This window comes from Camelus ferus, chromosome 26 (genome assembly GCF_009834535.1).
Source record: "Camelus ferus isolate YT-003-E chromosome 26, BCGSAC_Cfer_1.0, whole genome shotgun sequence".
Classification (NCBI taxonomy): Eukaryota; Metazoa; Chordata; class Mammalia; order Artiodactyla; family Camelidae; genus Camelus; species Camelus ferus.
In genome coordinates, this window is record NC_045721.1 from 26,925,052 (window position 1) to 26,948,040 (window position 22,989).

General features: G+C 56.7%; 1 protein-coding gene across 1 annotated transcript in view; it reads right to left on the bottom strand.

Moving 5' to 3' along the window:
• The window catches only part of DLGAP2 (DLG associated protein 2), a 391,532-nt gene that overhangs the window by 19,247 nt on the left and 349,296 nt on the right, over positions 1–22,989 (bottom strand). Inside the window, exons 6-10 of the mRNA XM_032468359.1 lie at positions 20,364–20,511; positions 15,979–16,195; positions 6,859–7,208; positions 5,847–5,888; positions 67–152 (exon numbers count right to left, since the gene is read on the bottom strand). Of these exons, the coding sequence (XP_032324250.1) occupies positions 67–152; positions 5,847–5,888; positions 6,859–7,208; positions 15,979–16,195; positions 20,364–20,511 (843 nt within the window). The remainder of the gene's footprint in view (positions 1–66; positions 153–5,846; positions 5,889–6,858; positions 7,209–15,978; positions 16,196–20,363; positions 20,512–22,989) is intronic.

A 22,989-nucleotide genomic window follows, 5' to 3' on the forward strand; every position in this document is an offset into this window, starting at 1 on the left:
CCGTGGGTTTTTAGCCCACGGCTGTGCTGGGGAGACGCCGGGTACTTCGAGGGGCTGGACTCTCACCGTTTCTCGTCCTCCACCTGCACGCCGATGGAGTGGTACTCCCGCAGACCTCGGCTCTCCGTGTCAGAGTCCGTGGCTGTTTCCACCTGGTTCAACACAGAACATCTTATTTTAGACCTGAGACATGGGGCCTGGGCCAGGGACTGTTCGGTGTGTGTGAGTTCATTTGCTGTAATTAATTATGCATTTGTTTGATTAACACAGAGATGCACTGGGCCCAGTAAAATCACAGGGAGGGAGGTGCATTCACACCGATGCAATTACGTTAGCACCGTGTCTGGTCGGATTCTGCATCACTACTTGAACTCAACCGCACTTCAGTCTTTCAAATGTGTGCAAGTAAGATGGCTTAGTTCAGCCGGGGCAGACAGAGGCTCTGCTGGATCGCGTTGTTAGAGGACGGGAAAGTTCCTGTCACATCGCACGGGAAGGAAGGCAGGCGCAGCGGGAACCAGATACAGCTGACGACAGCGCGGAAGCGCTCTGCTGGACGTGTGCTGACGGCTGCGTCCACGCACAGGAACACACGGAAGGCGCTAAGCGTTGACCAGGAACGCCGAGGCAGCCTCTCCACCTGCTGCACCCAGAGCTGACTCCCGTCTGCTGACGGGACGCTGCCCTGGGCAGGGGGACGTCAGAGCAGAGCAGGGGCCACGCATCCTACACGGAACCCTCACTGCGGCTGTCTGCCGACGAGCCTCTGCAAACCCCGGGAGCACTGTGACGACCATCAGTGGTGCAAAGTTAATGCACGAGAGAATGCCAGCAGCATGCGCTTTCTAAAAAACCCACAGAAACTACTAAAGCCAAAACAAAAACTCTCAGTGTGAGAGTCTGCAAAACCAAAGGCTACTTTCGTCACAGACGTTAGCCCGGCTACTTGACTGGCCCTTTCCTGCTGCATCAGAAGGACTTGGGACCCCAGTCCGAAAATGCCAGAACTAAGCTGTAAGACACAGCTTTTCTTAGGCGTGAGCGCTACACGGGTAAGACACAAACCACTGCACGAATAATTGCGACACTGCCCCTGCGAGCCGTGAGAGAAAAGGGCAGACGTGACTGTGATCTGGGCTGCCCCACGGCCGAGCCTCTGTCGCTGGGGGCTGGCTCGCTTTGTGCGGAGTAGAAGTCTCCACACTAAGCACTGGTATCTATTTTCCGCTCACCACGCCCCGGGCGCGATGCTAACAGAACAAATACTTCTGCTCCTGGTGCACACGACCCCCCTGCTGTCCTTTCCAGCCACATCGAACACTCGAGGAATCAGACAAGGTGACTAAGTTGCCCAGGGGTGCACAGCTCGTTGGGGGCGGAGCCAGGACTCATGTCCGGTTCTCTGTGACCACAGAGCCCTGCTCTGCCCCGACCCGGTGACCAGAGTCAGTGCGGCCACGTGGAGACTAAAGCTGCCCATTAGCTGCTGAACTGTGGGCAGTGGCCGGGGGCGCCTGCTGTTCGCTGGGGTAATTCTGAAAACATGGACAGAAGCCTAGTGTGGCAGCTGGAAGAGGAAACAGGGTGGCTCCAGGCAGAAGGACGCCTGAACACAATTCCCAGCTCTGCTGTTAACCACCACTGCCTTGTCTCAAGCGGCCGTGGCTTGCACAGACCGCCCGGCTGGACGTGGGGACTGCTGCTGTTACAGGGTTGTGATAAAAATTAACACTGTTTTATTACTACTAGTAAAATTAGCACAATTAAAATTATAATAATAAAGTTAAAAATGTCCCACGCCAGTGCGGGTGGAGCCGCCCTCCACCTGATGGATGAAACCTGACCTGTTCGGTCAGCCTTCAGCGGAGGGACAGTTCGGACACGGCTGGTCCGCTGTCCTTGTCAGCGGCGCTGCCAGACGTGGGTGTCTGCACAGGCACGTGCCTCCGAGACGCCCCCCAGCCCACGAGGTCGCTGGGTCAAAGGCGCTCCACTTCGCAGGTCTGGGAGACGTTGTCAGATTTGGCAGATACACAATACGGGTGAAATCAACTCATTTGTATAGTTTTAGAGAGATTTTTTCCTCCTAAGAATGTTCAGAATATTTGCTTCACTTACTCCACTTTTAGGGCTCCAGTCGGAAGAGGTTACCTTAGATTCTGACAAAGTATAAGGTGAAACGGGGAGAAGAGGAGGGTGTACAGTAGGTTCTGATTTAGTCACGACACGGAATCGCTGTGCAGTTGTGCAGACGATGGCTACAGCATTCCACCACGGAGATGCTCACGATACGCGCACGAGCAGCTGGCGCAGTGACCGAACACACGCAGAACGCACGCGTCCACACAGATCCAGAAGCACACCCCAAAGGCACTGAAAGCACAACCCAAACACAGCGAACGAGAGAACGAGCTCCTGGAGCCAGCCGGGCGCTGCCCCCGCCGGCCGCGTGGCACGCGGCTGCGCCTCGAACGTCTTCTTCCTCATCTCAGAAGTGAGGCAACGTCGAACAGCTGGTTTGACTGATGCAAAACTCTCCGTGTGAGGCCGGATTCAGGCGCGTTTCTCCGCAGCCAGTATCACGCTCCGCTCCCACCTCCACTTCTACGACCATTAGATGCAGTAACAGTGATGTTAAATTCGAGGAATGTACATTTAATGAATTTTATAGATGTTACAGTGGTTGTCGTGGAAAAATGAAACCTTCTGTTTCTCAGAAGGTAACGGTGGAGGGGACACGAGAAAACCCTGTAAGTCCAGGAAGAGTAGATATTTATCAACTTCAGAAATCTGGGGAGAGCTTTAGAGATGTGGGGAAAAAAGCAAATTTAGGACCACGGAAAGGAATTACTATTTTGCACTGCGGAAGGGAAATCCAAGGAGTCTTTTCCCAGAAAATTCTGGCCAGAAGTGTAAGTAGATTGTCAAAGTTTCGCGAAATATATGCATATATTCACTTTTACAGGAACCACGGCGCCCCAGGCACTGAGAAGAGAGGTGAAGTCAGCAAAACCGCTGTCTGTGAAGCGAACTCCATGCGGAGCAAATGCTGTGCTCAGGGACCCAGGTGGACAGGACGTCACCCGGGGCAGCGGCGGCTCCTTCCCAGGGGAGCGTTCAGTGCCCGCATCCAGAAGCCCTGCCTCACTCACAGAGGGACTGACCCCGAGCTGCCGCGTGAGGAGGGGGGAGGGACGGTCCTAAACGTGCTCCGTCTAAGAAACGAGGAGTTTGGTGTGACTGGAGGGTTTGTGTGTGTGCACGCACATGTGCGGTACTTTAGTGCATGCACACGTGTGAGTGTGCCTGTATGTGCATGTGTGCATACGCGAGAGCATTGTGTACTGTGCACATGTGTGAGTGTGCACACACATGCATGAGCATGTGTGCATGTCAGAGTGCACGTGTGCAAGCATGTACAGGTGAGTGCACTCATGTGCACGCACATGTATGAACATACACGTGCATGTGCCCATGCACTGTATGGGCACACACGTGTGCACACGTGTGTGCATGTGAGTGCATGCACACGTGAGTGTGCACGTGTGTGTGGGTCCGGCTTTGTGGGCAGTCAGGGCTGACGGCCGCAGTGGGAGGGATCAGGGAGAAGGAAGCCGACCGGGGCCGTGACCAGCACTACTTGCTGGAGCCCCAATCTCAAGTGTCTGCTCTCAGCTGCGCTCATCTGAGGATCTGCCCTCAAAGCCTTGCACCCAGCAGGGCAGGTGTGCCTCTTCCAACACAGAGGCGCCGCACCTCCCTCAGGAACTGTCGTTAAGGCTGGCCCTGCTGTTGTGGGTGCTGAGGGCCCCGTGTCAGCCGATGCGGATCAGGGGGGTCAGGGTGAACCCGCGGGACCCCACAGAGCACATTTAAACCAGTGATGACCAGGCTTTTGTGGGCCACCACCTGGTGACCTCCCAGAGTGGGAACTGCTTCCACTTTAGAGATGGGGCGACTGAGGTCGAGGGGACTGAAGGGTCCCTGAACAGAAAAGCAAACACAGCATCTGGAAACAGGAGACGTTTCAATAGACACACACACACACACACACACACACACACACACACAGCAGGAACTCTGCAATAACAGACAAATCACAGAGAAAACCAAACAAAAAAATGAACACAAAGAAAATTGTTAAAGGTCACCATCGTCATGAGGAAAAGTGAGGTCGGGCCAGACAGGGGTTCCAGGTGAGACGACAAGGGTGCTGGCCGGGCTGTGTCATCAGGAGGCCCCGCACGCAGGTGCAGCCCAGATCTGCACAGCCTGGTGGCAGCGGGTCCTGGCAGGTGCCCGGAGCTGAGTGGCTGAGGACCCTACAGTCAGCGGGTCAGCCCAGGCCTGGGCACCACGGACAGTGGAGGCAGAAGGCAGCCCTCTGCTCAGCGTGAGAACAGTGTTTGAGAAGGGAAACCCTCCACCGTCTGCATCTGGATGAAACTCCGCCCGTTTCGCAGGTTGGCTGTGGTTCTGGGGGATCAGTCAGCGGCGGGGCGGGAACCAGTCCCTCCAGCGTGGGAGCAGCACTGAGAATGCCAGCGGCCCTTCCCCACGAGCCAACGACGGAGCGCGGGTCAGGGCGGGCTGGCTTCCCTTACGTGGGATGGTGGGGGAGAACCTCAGGGGCTTGGGGGGAGCCCGCACGGCTCGCGTTTCACCCCCGTCTTGGGGTCCCCCTCGCCCTGCGGCTGTGAACCTGCAGGCAAGTCACTCACCCCCAGCCTCGGTCTCCCTGTCCCTACGGGGGGCGGCCCCCGGCCCGCGGGGTGACCATCAGCATCCCTGCCACTCTGCGCCATGGCCCATCTGCCATCCTGGGACACTTTCCTAGACCGTCTTTGTATCTACGGGGGTCTGTCTGTCCCTCCCTCCCTCCTGTACCCTTGAGCCCATCTGTCTTGCACTCATCCTGGCCCTCAAGGTCTGGCTTTCCCGCTCACTTCAGTCTGGCGGAGGTGGGGTTAAAAGCTCACACCGTGCTCTGCACTCTTTGCAGCCCGTAGAAGACAGTGGCGTCTGGGCACCCAGTTGCTCCCACATCCACATGCCCGCCAGCCACGCGCCCCCCCATGTGCCCCACCACTCGCACTGCCGACATTAACCGCGCACGCTTGCTATGTGCCAGGCGCTCTGCTAGGCGCTGGGTTCGAGGGTGGCAGGGGCGGCTGGGGTGGGTCCGGGAGGGCAGACAGGGTGGGGGTCCCCTCCAGGGAGGCACGATGCCCGGAGCGGGATGGGGTGCCAGGCGAGCAGAGGCGCTGGGGGCTCTTGGGGTCAAGTGGAGGCAGGAAGTGGGGCATCCTGATGGTAAAGCGTCCTTTCTTTACCAGCTGGGGCAACCAGTTTTACTGGTTTCTGGAATTATCCGAAATTATGCAGAATATTCCCACTACTTTCAGGTAAAGTCAGCGACTCCACCTGCTCAGAAGTGGACCATGCCAGCCTTGCCTGGGGCGTGGCAGGCGGCAGGCGAGCAAGCCAGGCAGCATAGGTGACCGGGAGTGCGACCGCGGCCTCGTCGGTCTGGGGCCCTCACGAGTCTCCTCTGGGGTGTGGCGTCAGAGGCAGACAGGTCTGCGTGAGAGCGACGGTGGCCGTGGGATTCACGGCCCCACAGGGCCTGGGCCGCAGCAAGTTGCTTGCTGGTTCTGATCCTTACCTCTGCTGTCACCCCGGGGGGTGCGAGGGTTCCCTGCAGAAACTCGGGCACCTAGCAGAGGGCCTGGCATATAGAGTCAGGACAGAGGACGGTGACAAGAGCAGTCGTGTGAACAACCCAGAAAGGGAGAGAAAATAAAATTCATGCGTACTTGGCGTTGGGAGTACATTTTGGTACTTACATCTGACCTTGGGTAGGACTGATGCTCTGGGAATTCAGAGTCCTAAACAAAACAACGAAGCCACAGTGTGGAGACCAGGTTCAGAGGACCTAGGCAAGTGGGCAGTCTCCCCAGCCTGCTGTCCCCTGTCCCCGGGATGCCCAGGGCATTGCTCCCACTCACACCGAGCCAAGCCTGCCGCCTCTCGGTCAGAGCACTGCTCACCCTCCTCCCGGGCGCCAGCGAAGCCCCGGGATTTTTAAAGCTTCCGGCTGGACACAGGCTGGACAGAAGGGTGACAGGAGGTGGGAGGGGGCCATGCTGGCCGAGGATACCATGGGAACCCTGGGTCGCTGGGCCGTGCCATCTCACTGTGGGGGGCATCCACAGCATAAACCACGGGAAATGTCCGTGTTGAGGACTGTCCTGTGCAGTCCCGGGATGGGGTGGGGGCCGGACGGCCCTGCTGCCTAGCCTGGCGCCTTCCCCACCCCTGCGCTCACTCCAGTGGATGCAGAGATGGGGTCGGAGCAGGGCCACGGGGCAGGGCCACATGGCCGGGTCTCGGGCAGACTCTGGGGCCTGAGTGGAGCTGGGTTGGCCCTCAGTGGTCGGGATGCAGCCTGCACAGGCAGGCTGGGGCCGGCGTGGGGACTGTTGGGGCCGCCTTGCGTGGCTGTGAGCCCCTGCATTGTACAAGGGCCCCTCTTGCCTTTGCCTCGGTTCCCACTGCCTTTCCTCCCCACTCGCCTCTCTGGCTGCAAGGCTGTGAAGCTTTCAAAACCTCAGGCTTCAATGAAAAACACTTTCCTCTTTAGCATCTGAATAACCTATTTCCATACTCTGCAGCTGGCAGCCCCGGAGATGGCCCCGTGGGGGCCCTCCAGGTGGCGGGGGGGCCCCAAGACGTGCAGGGGCCTCCACTGGAGGCCTCCCCTGTGGAGCCTCGGCCCCTGCAGGGACCCAGTGAGGCCCCTGGGCCGAGGCCGGCTGTGCTCGGTCTGTGTCACGGTGGGACGCGCACGGGTGGTACCTGGACCCCGATGGAGGAGCGCCGGCTCTTGAGGACCTCCTCGGCCTTGGACGCCAAGATGGCCTTGTCGCTGGTCCGCCCCGAGCCTCCCTGGCCCTCGGAGGCGTGGCGCTGGGCCGCGGCCGACTCCAGGGCGAGGCTCATGGCCTTGGTGCTGTCCAGACTGTCCGTGGAGTCGTAGAGGCTGCGGCCGTCCTGGGGCCACGGGGACATCCTCTGGGCACGGCTGTCCTGGTAGGCGTCCTGGGTGGACTCGGTGCTGCTCTGCGCCGTCACCGAGATCAGAGGCTTGGAGGTGGTGCGGGGTGGGACGGGCGGCGGGGTTTTTTTGTAGTTTGTGTAGGAGATGGCTGTAAGAGAGACAGAGGCTGGTCAGCACCGCACGGGAACCTGGTCACACCCGTCCCTCCCCGCCAGCACCAGGCATGTCCGTCCTGACGTCCAGCCTAAAAAGACGGTGCAGGATGTGGGGGGAACCGCGTTACACTCGGAGACGGTCTACACGGATATGCTGGTAACAGCAAAAAACCCAGCCATGGCGACAGACTAGGTAAGCTGTGACTCAGCAGGACAGAAGGCGGCATCTCCCACCAGGTCTTGGCACCGAGGGAAATACTCTCCAGCTAAACTACGTTAAAAAAGACTGGGAGTTGATGCTGTTTTCAACCGTGTATCCAGGTGCCACCCAGGCTGCTCTTCCTTCGGACCACCAGAGCGGACGTACGGTTTGAGGCCATTGCTGCGTGTCCATCCAGAGCAGCAGGTACGGGCAGGACCGACGGAGCCAATTCTGCAGCCGCACAGAGAGATTATTCCTGACTGGTTTTGGCAGAAGTACAGCTAGAACTTTCCTGGAAGAGTACTATTCTCTTCTATGCCTGCAAAGCCTGGACGTCAAGTCTACTCAGGGTTCTCCTGAAAAACACTCCAGAAGTGCATCCACATACACGTTCCTGCTGCTTAAAAACATCAGCTCGCAGCCGCTATGGAAAACAGGACGGATACTCCCTAAGAAACTAAAACCAGAGTCACCCTACGATCCCGCAGTCCCACTCCTGGGCATGTATCTGGAAGGAACTCTAATTTGAAAAGACACCTGCACCCCAATGTTCACAGCAGCACTATTCACAACAGCCAAGACACAGAAGCACCTAAATGTCCATCAGCGGACGGCTGGAGAGAGAAGCTGTGGTGTATTTACGCAATGGAATACTACTCAGCCATAAAAAGTAAAACAACGCCATTTGCAGCAACATGGATGGACCTGGATTGGAGATCCTCATTCTAAGTGAAGTAAGTGAGAAAGAGAAAGAAAAATACCACATGATATCACTTATGTGTGGAATATTAAAAAGTGACAAGAATGAGCTCATTTATAAAAAAAGAAATAGACTCACCGACGTAGAAAACACACTTACGGTTACCGGCGGGGGGCAGCGGGTAGGGATGAATTGGGAGTCCAAGATCTGCAGATGCTGACTGCTATATACAGAACAGATGAACAACAAGGTCCTACTGTGCAGCACAGGGTACTACACTCAGTACCTTGTAGCAACCTAGCCTATAATGAGAAAGACTATGGAAGGAAGTGCATTTATGTATATGTGTAACTGAATCATTGCCCTGCGCACCACAAACTGACACAACACTGTAAACTGACTCAACTTCAAAAAATAACACACCACTTACTGGCACCGAGACCACACGCTCACTGCTCTCCACCGTCAAACCGCTGGCGGATGCTCTGCAGACATGGCGTCCGCCTGAGCTGTCACTGCAGGCGCTGTGACTGGGCGCCCGGGGCTGCAGCCCCTCCCGTGGGCACCAACGTTGCCGCTGCTACAATTCTGTGGGGCTCCCTGGGTTCAGTAAACAGGCCTCTGGTGGCCACAGTCAGACCAGAGGGGCAGGCAGTGTGAGAAGAACGGGGCGGCAGCCGCGTCCAGGACAAGCGGGGAAGCGGTGACCCAGGAGCAAGGGGGCCTCCAGGAGGAGGCGGGCTGGGCAGAGGCTGGGGGGTGGACGTAGCGGCCACGCGGGAGAGGACGGGCGGTGGGTGGTCCCGCAGGAGCCACGGCGCGTCCCCCCCTGGGGTTGCTGCAGCTCGGCGTGGGCGCACATGGCGGGATGCTGGGGTGCCACACGGGTGGAGAGGGCTCCACAGTCAGGCAGGCGGTCGGTGTTACCGATGAAGACTTCTCTCATCAGAAAGATTCTCCAACCTTTCATTTGATTTTCCCCTGGAGGTCAGAGGCTCTCACTCGGGGCGGAGCTGCGAGTGACTTGACTTTTCTGGGGACTCAGCCTACTGCCCTCCTTCTAAGTGCCTTGGATAGAACTGTTTACTCTTAAATGGCTCCTTAGAATTAGAAGCTGGGAAATAGAGTAAAGAAAGAACTAAAAATGCTCATTTGATCTTATTAATCTGCTGCCATGGAGTGAAATAAACAAAGACATCATTTTACACTTTCAAGAAAAATGCTCACTTGTTCAGTTGAAATTTTGGGTGACAATGATCGGGCTGATGTTCAGACAAACATATACGGATGAAAAGTTTAAATTTAATTTAGCAACATCATTCTATTGAAGTTTGACAGCTTCCAAATGCAGATTAATCAACAGAGAAATTTCTGGACAATCTCAAGATTTAATTAAATAAAACCAGTCTCATATAAATTTTGAAGTAAAAAAATGCAATGACTACCTGATACCTTTAGGTATCTGAAGACCTAACTACCCTGTTTTTTTTCTGTTGAGTCCAGGCACGCATGTCCGTTTGGGTTTAAAAGCTGTCATCAGTCACTTCACCACGAGCGTAACGCTGAGCAGTCCCTGGAGGCTTCCGAGCGGCTCCCTGATTCCGGGGAGCGAGGGGAAGAGCACTCACCTTCTAACCCCCTTCCTGACTCTGGATTCCGCTCCCGTCTCAGGGAGCAGAGGTGCTGGCGAGACTCACCCCGCGAGTAACCGGGGTAAGGCAAAGTGGCCGCTCTATAGAACGCCTCCTCTCCCGAGTCTGTCGGCACCAAGCACAGCGTCTGTGTCACCAAGGAAAGGTTAATTGCACTGTTTAAGATGGAGGGAGCCGTGCGTGTAATAGATTTTAGGAAGATTTCTATGAAAATTGCGTGAAACCCAAAGCAGCGATGCTTCAGAGAAGTCGTGTTGGTTCTTCTCTGTCAGAGCTGAATGAACGAAGCACTGAGGAGGCACGTGGGAACTCTGCTTTCCCAGGTATGCGCGGGTTGAGTTAATCTCCTTGGACCCTTTCTGAAGAAACGGCTCAAAGCCCTGACTCACGACCAGGAAGACGGGGGAGGGGCACTGGGCTGCTGACACGACTGACCCGGGGAAGCAGGGGGACTTACCCCACCAGGACAACAGCTGCTCCTGAAACCCCGTAGATCTGCCCTGATCACGAGATCCCAGACGGCACCGACCAATAGCCACAGTGCCAGTGGCCAAATTTAAATGATCTGCGCTTCTAAAACATCTAAACATCTGCATGACAATTGAAAACCAGCTCCTCTGCACTTGAGCTGCATTTCACGTGCTCCACAGTCGTGGAGACCTCAGGGTGACAGTACTGGTTGGCGGTCCCCAGACCCTCGCACCCCTGGAGCGAGCTGGTCTGGAGGTTTTCTCCAGGCAAAGGCAAACCAGCACCGACCCACCCATCTGTTCAACAGATGACATGAAGCAAAGGAAGTCGATCAGAAGGACTTTCCTCCTGGGCTTCAAAGTGTTGGGTTAGCGAATCTACTGAAGGAGAGTTTGGAGAAACACATTTTATTCGAGATAAACTAACCTGAATGGGAGGAAATGACGGCCGCCCAGCCTGCACTTTCACAGGACTTCGAATGCGAATCTCAAACATGAACACATTGTTACTTTAAAAGCATACCTAATTACACCTGGAATTCTGGACATCATCCCTGAATTCAATCCTCACAAGTCATTTGCAAGCCAAACAGAAAATTTAAAAATTAGCATTCTATCGTATAAAGCACAAGCACGCAATCAAGACAAAAGATATTCCAAAAAGCAGAGATCGACATTCTATGTGAACGTCGCAGCCACACTTGAACTCACCGCACTCTCTTAATTACAACTTTAGAGATAACAGCATGAAAGGAATCACAGTCATCAGCCCAGGAGTGTCTAGATGAGCCTGGGTGTTGGAGAAACCAAACCAGAGGCAAAGGGTCCCCATAAAAGATGAAAGCTATTTTGATACCTTAATTAATGTTAGTCTCAAAACGTAAGTGCAAATTAAGCAGGACTCAGAAATCACGTTCCACCAGTGTGCACACGGTGGCTTCCCTAAAGTTACAAACCCTGTGTGGGCCACCCAAGTTCTGGGGCAGCAGCGAGGGGCCGACGCAGGGCGTCCACCTCAGAGGTGTTAATTAGCCGGCTCTTAACAGCTCGCGCACGGTGGAGCGACGGCAGCTGTGTCCCGGCTTGGTACACTTCCTGTTCCCTATGTTTAAATATTAAAAAATCCACTTTACACAATAAAGACCTGCAGTTTGGGAAGAGGAAACTGAAAATGGACCAACTTTTAATGATGTGACGAGCCACCTAAGTTCCTAGGCACAGAACTCGGAGTGTTCGAAGGGCCAGGCCGCAGAGAGAAGGATGAACAGTGAATTCCGGTCTTCAGCGCGTTTTAAAGAGAGCGTATGTAAAGTTACGAAGTCCTGACGACCAGTAAACGCAGCGGCACACGCGGGACGACACGGTCGCATTCCTCCCATTTCCAGTGCTCACGCACCTTCTGCTTCAGCACAAGAACAAGAAACTAAATACAACACTGAGCGATTCGGTTCAAAAGCTTCGCTGCAATATTTCTTTGTTCCTGAGAGAACAAAATTCTTTTGTTTTCAGGGTTCTTAGAATACTTTATAACTTTGTGAATTTTAGTAACTGGTTTTCATTTAATGTTTTTTAAACTAACGTAAGGAATAAAAGCCATGGTACCAACGTTTCCTGAACATATGGATGAGACGATGCGAGTACAAACAAACAGGAAATAGAACTCACTGCCACGGCCTGAATTCTTGGGCGTCTAGTATCTCTCCATCTTTAAAAGGGGAGTCCATTTGAAAAATATATGAAAATTAGGGTTTTTGTTTTAATAAATACGCACTTTTGTTTGAACTCACCTGATCAGGGGCTGGGAGGGGAGGAACTTACACTGGCACCTACACTAATCAGATGAAGAGCAAATCAGTGAAGGCTTCCTGGAGGAAGTGATTCCCGAGTTGACTCTGAAAGCATAGCTAGGAATTAGGCAAAAAAAAAAAAAAAAAAAAAAAATCCCCAAAATGCAAATTCTGGGCTCAGCAAATAGCATATACAGAAGCACAGAAGTGAGAGACTGTTTGGAAGGGTCTGTGCCCACGGGGAAGGAGGTGGCGGGGGCCGGGCCAGGCCGGGTCATCCAGGTGGCTCACTGACCGCGGACACCGTGGCTCTGACTCACTAGGACAGGAGAGCATGGTGGGCGCCAGGAGGGCAGAGTGGGGCCGGGCTGTGCTGTCAGAAGGAGGGTCAGAGGCAGGTGGAGGGGAGGGAGGCCACCAGGGACCAGCTGCAGGGCTGAGCAGCCCTCCAGGTGAGCAGGGCCAGCCTGCGGCGGAGGCGCAGGGGGAGGGGCAGGCTGCCGGGGTCGGGGTGTGGCTGAGAGGCAGATGAGACGGGTCCCAAGATCAACTGCGCGACTCACTCGTCCACCCGTCTGCTCGTGCACGAATCCACTGACTTGTTTAATCACTGAGGACTAGCGCTAGGGGGCCACACGGCGAATCTGGAAGGTTCACTTCTCCATAGGCAAACGACTGTTTCTCAAAGTCACGGATCCACCTGCCCCCGATCGCAGTGGCCTGATGCCATCACCAGGATCTTCACAGGGGGACACCACAGGGTGGGAGTCAGCGGACATGTCAGGAGGGAACAGGCAGGGTCACCGGCCGGAGCTGAGGAAGCCGGCAGACGCCCCCGGCTGGAGGCGGGCTTGGAAAGTGGCCAGGGTGCCGTGCCCCTGAGGGGCGTGCCACGACAGAAGCACGCACAGCGAAGTAAAGCCTGGCTGCGGCCGGCTCCCCTGCCACGCTTTGTGTGGACTGTCCCTCTGTTGTAATGGCTTCTGGAACCAGCTCTGACACAGGCTGAGAAAATTTGCGACCCAGAGAAAAACCACTATAACCTAATTTCATAGGTTCCATGGCCGTGCCCTCGCCTCCCGAGAGAAGTCGGGGCAGGTGTGTATTTAGAGGAGTAACTATCTGATGAATGGCTTCACAGCTGAGAAGAGCTGTGTGCGACACGAACGGCAGATGTTCTCAAAACTGCTTCACAGAGCGAGCAGGCACTAACCGGCGAGCGGCGTGTTTCACAGCCGAGGACGGATCACGGCGGGCGGGCCCCGCTGCCAGGCTCCCCGGAGGCTGGATGGAAAGCGTCTGTTTCAGCGGAATTGCTGCCTCACCGAGGGGCGAGAGCGAACACAGGCGGCCTCCGCCCGCCGCAGACGAGCAGAGCGCTCCCGCGCAGCGGCCAGCCCGTGTGCAAAGCAGCGCCCGGGACACGCTCTGGGGCCTGCTCGGCGTCCGGCCATCGCGGTGCGGACCGGCATCACGCGCTCGCTCTTACGCAGGCGAGGCCACCGAAGACCGCCCGCAGTCCATGTTTCACGCTCAGAAAGAAACACTTAAATCAACCTCCTTCTTCAAAACAATCGCTGGGAGTGGCTTTGAACAGAACTTTTTAGGGAACTGTTTTCAAAAGCAAGTTTCCGAAGCATGAAAGAAAACCAATCTGTCAAAATAACCTTTCTCTCCACACACATGCCCATCACGGGTGGCTGCTGGGTGCTGTGTGACCTTCCATGCAGTGTTTTGACACAAAATCACTGAAGTCCTGACTTGCCTCACGGACAGGAGGCTCTGAACCCCGCGGGAAGCTCAGCTCCGACAGAAAGTGCGCGTCTGCGTCGGCTCCGCGGGACGCTTCGGGTTTCCTGCCTCTCGGGACAAGGGCGCTTCCTTCCTTTGGAGGTTTTCACAGCCTTACTAAGTAGACTACTGTCGTGTGACACCTCAGCTCTATTTAGGGAGGAAATGTTGCAAGTACTCCGCTCACAACGCTTAGGGTAAAGCAGGGCACACAAGGACCTAACGAGGCGTTTGCACCTACAGGTCTTCAGAAAGGCAGCTCGCAGCCCCGCAGCCCCGCAGCCCCGCAGTTCTCCTACTGCTGTTCCCGTTTCCTCTCTCGTTTTCCAGAACAGCCCCTAACGCTGGAAGGCACGTCTGCCCTCCCCCCCCCCCCGCCACAGTCTAGAGGAAGCTTGGACTCCGTAACTAGGCCAAGTTACGGGAGAAACTTTGAACAGAAGCATTTGCAGGGTAACTTACTTGGCACATGCATTTTGGGAAGATGAGCTGTACATAAATTAGGGTGTTCGTCTGATCTGCACTGGTTCTTGTGCGATCTCCCTGCCATCTGTTCTACTTTAATTCTCCGCCTAACGACAGCTCTATGAACAATGAAGGCATTTCCCACCAGGTAATTATTGTTTCAGAGTGTTTCTGAAGACCACGGGAGTGCTTAACTTCACTTGCTCCTGAGAGACATTCAGCAAGTATTGGTGAATGTATCAGTGACTCTCTTACAGTGTGTGTGTGTTTAAAGTGCAGTGATTCTAAGGCTCATTACTTCCCTAAGTTTCTAATTTGCTCATTTTCCATGTTTCTTTCCCCACAAAGGGCCGAGCAGGAGGGGTGGTCCCTGACTTCACGAGGGGATGGAGCAGGGGAAACAGGACACCGGTGGCTCAGCCCCGCCGCCCACATCACCCCTCGGCTGCCCCGCCGCCCACCGCGGTCCTGGGCGCTGGCCTCCCCGACCCCGGGGCTGGGCTGTGACCACGGCGCCCACCAGGGCCCCTCGTTTCTTCAGAAGGTGGGGGCTCAGCTGTCGGGGGGACGGAGCATCGCAGACCTGCGCTCACAGCTGCCAGGTGACATGAAACGAGCCCAGAGGGCTCACTGCTCGCTTTGAACACTGACCCTGGGCCGACCTGGTCAATTACTCTTCCTGGGTGCCACTGAGAACCGAGAATCTGAAACGTTAACCCACCCACGGTCTCAGAGGGACTGATGGAACCAGGTTTGAATCCGGTTTCCCCTCTCCCGTCTACAGGCTCCATGCGCTGTAGTGACGGTTTTAACCGAAGCGGCATGAGTCCTGCAACTTGTGACCACTGATGAGCACCCCGAAGTCCTGCTCACTGTCTTGGCATCAGTCCTACCTGCTCTGTTCCTGGCGTGGTGACAACTGATGGGGCCTTGTCTCTTCCCCACACTGGGCCCCATGTCTTCATCATGAGCGAGGTCCTCCCCAGGCCCCCTGGAACTGTCCCTGGTCCCCCCCACACCCGCGCCTTACCTGTCTCAGGTCACCGCCCTGCAGCCCCACTTACCCCACTGCTCGCTGGCTGTGCGCGCTCCGTGGCCCTGCTGTCCTGAGGGCGCCTCCAGCCACGTTTAGTCATCATGTTACATAAACGGTGGCCGTGCGGCGAGATACCAGGCAGTGATGCTTAGTTCGGGTGGGACGTTTTGCAAGGGGTGGACGTGGTTTTCCCTAAGAGCCGATGGGAACTGTGCCCCTGAACCGACCCGGCCTGAGGTGATCCGTGAATGTACATCCACGGTCGATTCGCTCTGCAGCGCTGAATCGCACTTACAGATGGGGTCTGCGGACCAAGCCGCAGAGACCCAGGCCAGACACCAGGCTCAAGGACCCTAGGAGTCATCGCAGGTTGGCCGAAGTTTACTGCAATTAGTAAAATTTGGTCCTTAAAATGACCACCTTCCAAATGTCAGCACTTCATTTTTTTTCTTGGATAAGATCTTATGAAAAATCTACTTGACTATTTTAAAGAACCTTGATAATCAATCGATTTCATTCTAAGAAAAAGAAAGGTTATCTATGAGAGATGTTTCCGCTGCAGACAGGACGGCGGCATCGCCGGCCCCCAGGGAGGCTCCCAGCCTCGAGGACGGAGTCGCCGCCGTGGGTGAAGGAGGGCGCTGACCCCCAGGAGGTTACCTGTGGTGGGCCTGACGGTTGAGGCGATGTCGGAGGCCATCACGGGGATACATTCATCATCTTGGGAGTAACCAGCCTGAATGGCTCGGAGGTAACTGTGACTCCGCGTCCGGAAGCATCCAGGGAGGTCGAGGGCGTCCATGGCCTGAGACTCCACTTCGCTGAAGACGGACTCGCACACGGATTCGAACTGCCCGTTGAGCTCCGCCTCACTCATCTGAAACGAGCGACAGCAGGTTGACGGCCAGGTCCAGCCGCAGAAGGACCAGAGAGACTGAAACCCACCCCGTCTTCACTTACCGTCTTCGTTTCCAGCCTAGTTCACCTGAAATCCACACTGGGGATCGTTACACTTGGGGAAACACTAAGGTGAACGCCAATGCCAAGACGTCGCTGGACTCTAGGGCCCCCCAACCCCGGGGCAGAGCTGTAAAGGATGGCGGGCCGTCGTCACCATGTTTAAGGGAGACGGTTGTTTAAATGTGTAGCACGTGGTTCAAAATACTAGTCTATCCCTTCCTCTCTGTTTCCCACACGGCACCTTCATCTCCCCTGTGTTGACGGCACAGACGGCTCTAGGCAGCGAGGCTGTGCTTGCAAACCACGGGCAGGGGCACAAGCTGCTTCTGCTCTGCTCCTGCTCACGGCGTGGAAACTGAGCACAGCCCGGCAGCCAGCTCGAGCCCCCGTCCCGGGAGAGGACCCGCGCAGGCGGGAGAGCAATGGCTGGCGCAGACAGGAGCTCCCGCTCTGGCGTCGCTTCCAGGTCTGGGGCACACGCATCCCTGCCCCACCCGGTAGCTCAGTCGGTGAAGGAATTATTTTCAAGCCCTGAAACTTATTTCCAGGGACAGTCACCCTGGGAACCTAAAAGTTCCAACTGTATTTAAAAAGAAACGATCAGGCTTTGGAGACTGGAGGGGTCCTAAGAGACGTGCACGCAGGGGCCTGGCCGTCTGCAGGGGTGGGGGTGGGGGCGGACATGCTCTCCGGGTTTCTAGGTGGTGATGCGCGTCCGTTTCGCAGAGTGAAGTCTGGAGGTTCCAGATGGGAACCTGACACAGCGACCTATAGGGCTGAAACAAGGCTGCGGCCCGCGGGGCGGGGACGGAACGGGAATTTAAGAATGGAAGCCCCAGTTGGGCTGGAGATGTGCGGCCACTCCCAGGCCTGAGGGGTGGGGTTGGGGGTGGTTTTCGCCAGTGGGGGGGGACGGGATACAGATAAAGGCCCCACCCCCTGCACTGTGCGGAGGGCACATCCCTTGGGGGCACCTTCTAGGTTAAGGCGTAAGCGGGTGTGGGGTGCAGGTGGGGGTGCTGACACGCGGGGCCGAGGCTCGTGGGAGGCCCCGGAGGTGACACAGACTCGGAGCCTGGACAGAGGCCCCAGGACAGCCCCAGACGGCCTGCCGGGCCTCCAATGCCCCCTGCCCGGGAGCCGGAAACCTGGGGCAGGTGTCCACCTGCAGGTGGCTTCTTCCCGCTGGAGTGCCTCTGCTCGCCCGCGTCCCAGTCCCTCCTCCTGCCGGTCCTCATGGCTGCTGCCACCCGGTCCCATTGCAGCCAAGCTACCCACTGGCGTCATTCCTCCCACTGCTTAAACGTCCCCCCCCCATCCCCGCCCCCCTGAACACTCGGGGCACGGTGACAGGCAGACAGAGAGCTGCTGCTCTCATCGGCAGAGTAACTCTTTCCCCCTAACTGTTCTCAGAGTAAAAGCAGGTTTAAAAAGTCATATTTCCCCCCCGTAGGGATAAGACACCGCCTGCCCACCTCTAACCGCAGACCTACGCGTGGACTCGGCTCCTCCCTGAGATGTTCATGCGCTGGAACAACAGCTCCCTCCCTTTCGCTGGACAAGGCCTGCGTGAGCGGAGCCCAGCGGAAGGTGCAGAGGGGACTGAAAGCAGGACTGCCTGCCCGGAGCCCAGCGTGAGAGGGAGGGCCTTCGGTCGGGCAGAAAGGACCACAGGAAAGCGAACGGCAGCTGTGTTCATCCAAATGGTTCGAGAGTGTCTGGCGCTAGACAGAGACGCAGGGATTCAGGGCAGACAAGTGATGGCACCCTGTCCTGACAGTCTTGGGTACCTAGTGAGGGAGACATGCCCGGCACGCGTCCTGGCTCGAAACCTGACATTTTCTGGAGTGTGGGTGCCTTTCGGTGAGTTCTCCTGTCTGTGGAATTGCATCCAGGGGTCTCAGGCTGCCTCACGCCACTTACGTCAAGGAGCCACGTGGGACGACGGAGGTTGGCCGGAGCGTGAGTGACGTGCCACCGGCCCCCGGACACAGGGTCCCAGTGGTGCCGGGGGTGCCTCCGTCGGGAAGAGAGCCCTCCAGCTGGCCTTTCACAAGCAAGAGATGGACGTTCCAGGAAGGCCCGTTCGGCCAGCGCCCCCAGCTACAAGGCTGATCAGGGAGGGTCTAGAAACGAGGGTGACTCGTTCCCCCAAACTAACAAGTTGCTGAGAAGGACTTCAGATTGGCCTAGATAGGCACTGAAGTGACCTGTTCTCCGAGAGTGGGTGTGTTCACTTGCTCGAGGGAGATTTGGAAAAGCGGGTATTTTGCTCTGCAATTCAAGCCACGGCTCAGCCCACTGGAGGTGTCCCAGGAGGCGTTAAGCCAGCGGCGTGAGCACTTGGTGTGGTCTGAAGCACCTGACTTCTTCTGTGAACCTTAAACTCAGAAAAGCACCAAAAACTGCTTCGAGAGAAGCCAAGGGGAAGACTAGGACAGCAGCGAGAAGGTGACGGTCCTGGTGGGGCACAGGGCTGCGGGCTAACCGGGGGTCAGACGGACACCACCACAGGGCACGCGGGGCAGTGAGGTGCAGCCGCTGTTAGAACCACTGTCACCAGCAACGCCGGCCCTGGGTGTGCTACACAAGAGTTGACAACAGGACACGGACGGGTGTCTGCACACTGTGTTCACGGCAGTGTTATTCACAGCAGCCAAGGGCTGGAGGCAGCACAAGTGTCTGCTGACGGACGAGGGATAAACAAAATGTGGTCCATCCACACAGCGATCTAATTTTCAGCCTTAAAAAGGGCGCAAATTCTGACCCCTGGGCGGCATGGATGGACCTGGTAGGAAATGAAGTAAGCCAGACACGTAAGGACGAGCACTGTGTGAGCCCACTCGCAGGAGGGCCCCAGCAGGGACCAGACTCACAGACAGGAGGAGGCAGACGGTGGGGGCAAGGGCGGGGGCGGGGGGAGTCGGGGTCTGACGGGAACAGCGTCAGTCTGGGAAGACGAGACAGTTCTGGAGAGGCAGTGGGGACGGCTGCACAGCAAAGTGGATGTGCTCAGTGCCACTGGCTGGTGCGCTTAGAAAGGTCATTTTACCACAACTAGAAAAAGTGCGCATGTCGCAGAGAGGGGCTGCGATCACACTGAAACAGCTTTTAGAGACAAGGAGACAAGGGCCTGGTCCAGACTGAGGAGGGGACGTCTTTCCTGCAGGGAGGGTGCAGGGAGGCCCCCTCTGCACAGAGGTGCCGGCCCCGCGCCCACATCCCTGAGCTCCCCTGGTTCCTGGGAAAGTGGGGCAGTTGTCAGAATCATCCGAATGGAGGAAGAGAAACAAAGGAAACGTGGAGACTGTTGCGGGCCGGCGACCTCAGGAAGATGCCAGCCCGGGAAGAAAGCAGCCAGGGCCAAGAGCAGAGCTCCGCGGTGGCCTCGGGCTGAGAACCGGGCGCCTCGCTCCCAGGGAGCGGGCGTAGCTGCCCCGACACCAGGGCCCACCCACTCCCGCGAAAACGGCCACGCTGGGGCCCCAGTGTGAGACTGAAATCCCCGGCACACTCGAGGTGCACTGGGTCACGGAAGCACTGGGGACCAGGCACGGGAGGGGACGGAGGGTGACGAGGATTTGAATGGGTCGAGAGCACGCTCTGGCGGGGAGGAGGGGAGAAGGTCCAGGAACACACTGAGGTCCCTCCCGCTGGGCCTCCCTCTCCTGGAGCAGGAAGAAGCCAAGGGGAAGGTTTGGGGACGAGCAAAACTAGCCCCGCCCCCACGTACCCTAAAGGACCCGGGAGGTGATCCTGCTGGCTGCCCGGAGCTGCTAGACCCCAGAAACCCCTGTGAACTTCAGCAGTGGGTGCCGGGCAGCTCTGGGTGTCCCCTGGGGTGGGACGCAGACCCTCCACGTGGGGAGGGGGACGAGGTGCAGGAAAGGAGGTTGCTCTGCCAGGAGGGACGCAGAGGAGAGGGTGCAGGAATGAGACAGGCAGAGATGCCCCACTGATCTAGTAAAGTTTCTGGGTTTGTGGTCCCCCAAGACAGCTCTAGCTGGAAATTCGCCTCTGCTCACGGCCGGACCCAGTGTCCCGGCCAGGGGATGGACCCAGGCGGGGGAGGGAGGGACCCCGACCTGGCTCACACAGCTGGCCTGGCTGAGCGTGCTAACGGCTCTCATGTAGCTCTGGTTCCGGGAGCGGAACTTCGGGGAGTTGTAGTTGGCAGAGGGGTCCAGGCTGTGGCCGGCTGGCCCGTCGCTGGCCGCTGGCAGGTAGCTCTGGCTGCAAGAAAGGAGAGGAGAGGCGTCCGTGAGCATCTCTGCAGGGACCGTGTGACCCAGCGCCCAGAGGCCAGTGCAGAACCTCGTCCTGTGACGGTACCTTTGCCCCCTGTAAGTATTCCTGACAGACACGCTCATAAACGTGCGTCGCATCAGAAGCAGCGAGAGAGGCTGTTCTGAACCTGCTTTCAAGCCTGACTTCTTACGACCAGGTAGTGAAATCGGGACCTTTCCACACCGGAAAAAAAAAGAGCTGAAGGCACGGGGAACTCACCCAGCGCAACAGTGGGCTCGGCTCAAAACCCGAGTCTCATGAAAATCACGTCGGCTTCTGACAGCTTCACACACGCAGGAAAACAAAAGGTGAAAACAAGCCTTGCCTCCAGTTCCAACTTACGTGAAGTTGACCAGATTACACAATCCAGGCAGAGCAGACTGAGAAACCAAATCCATTTTGTTATCAAAATGATCTTTTTCTCCCCCCAAATAGCCTTAAAGTCAAAGTCCTCTGGTCTCCCTTCTCGTTATTTTGCAAAACGTTAAACGTACGGGAAAACCTCGAGGACGCCGGTCAGACCGCAGGTTCAGCTGAGCTCACACTTCTGGCTGACTGAGCTCCTTTCAAGTTCTGATGACAGTGTTTCCACAGAACAGTAAGAACTCATGTTATCTGACCCAGACAGAATGTGGACAGAAACAATTAATTTACTCTTCTTTCCTAGTTTGGATCACAACGGGACCATTAAACAGGATCACGGCACAGGCCTGTGCACACACGTGTGTGAACACGGGATTGCTCACTCTGACTCGTATTTGGCCAAAGTACGTTCCTGGCTCTTCAGAGTGAACTCTTGATGCAAACCGTTTCCTCTCTGACTTACTTCTTTAAAAATGGGCAGCAGAGAAAAAATTGGGGCTTGATTACAAGTTCTGATTAAGTGAAGCTCATTTGTTATAAAGTCAATGTTTCGGATAAAAGTAATAATAATTATTTTTAGCTATTAATAGAATACAATTCACGTTATAAATTAATATAATAATGATCTTTGTTTTAAAACCGAGTGTAGGTTTATTTCAGCTCTTCCCTCCTCTCCACTCAAAACAGACCAAAAAAAAAAAAAAAAAGAGAGAGAGAGAAAGGAAAGGAAATGGGGGAGAAGTGAGCTTGGAGCGGGTTCTGATCTTGCGTGTGAAGACATGTAAGTCTCTGCCTGACGCCCCGTCACTCCCGCTGCTGCGGGCAGGAGGTCCCGGTGGGGGTCCGGGCCGGGGGCTGGCCCAGCAGCGGGTCCCTTGGCTCCTCCGTGGCCCCGGGGCTGGAGACAGACAGGTGTGTGGCCACCCCCAGCGCCCGAGACCATGGCATGTGGGCCCGGGCTGGTAGGCCGTGACCATCGCCTGCCCCGTCTGCACGCGTGTTTGGCCCAGCTCCACGGCACGTGCGGGCGTGCGCGTCGCACCCCCGGGGGCTGCCCGGGCTCTGGGGCTCTTGGCTCCACGTTTGCTTTTGCAAAAACAGAAACTCCCTCTCCTCTGTGTTTCCTTGAAACCGCTGACTTCACACGGCGAGTTTACCAGCCAGCACGGAGTCTCGTTTCCTTCTGACGTAACGCTTCCCCTCGGAGGAATCTGCCTTCTCACCGTTGTACCCTCTTCAACGTCTGGGAGTCTTTCAAAGTGGCTCCGTCACCTTTACATCTGTGCGCAGGTCCCAGCGCCGAGCCTGGAGCCCCAGAGCGCCAGCGAGTGCCCCCGGGTGGCGCTGGGCAAGCCCGAGGTTTCGTGTGTGTGTGATTCTGCGGTTCAAACACGCCTCTGATCCCCGCTGCTCTCCTTCTAACGCAGGGCAGCCACTGCAAGCAGACTCGCCTCTGCAGGAAGCTAGTCACGCTGTTTTCTTTTAAACACAGACTCCCAGCAGTTAACGTCTGCTACACGCGGCGACGCTGGGCACTCTGGGAGCATCTGGCAACGTGCTAACCCACCCAGTGCTCGCAGGAGTCCCACCCGGTTCGTGGCCTCGCTGTGCAAACAGGACGACCGACACCCGCACCGCCCAGGTCCCCCAGGTGAGCAAGGAGCGCGCAGCGGCCCGGCGGTCTGGCCCCGGGACACACACCTCCAGCCCCAAGAGTGCACTGCCGAGACACGGGATCGGCGACCTCAAGAGGCTGGTCCTCCAGTACCACGCATTTTAAATTAAAAAAAGCCCCAACTTCAGCCTATTACGCTTAATAGAAAACACCTGTTGTTATGACAACGGCTCAGCGCCGCCCCCCCCCCCCCCCGAGGAGGCCCACGGTCCTCATGGCCGCGGCCTGGACACTGACAACCAGCAGGGAGGCCGGAGGTGCCAGAGAGACCAGGGGTCCCACGTGGGACAGGGCCGGGCCCCGGGGCCCCCGCTCCTCCCCAGCAGCCGGTCCTCGGGCACCAGCACCATCTGAAACTCCCTTCAGGCCCCTCAGTTATTTCTTCA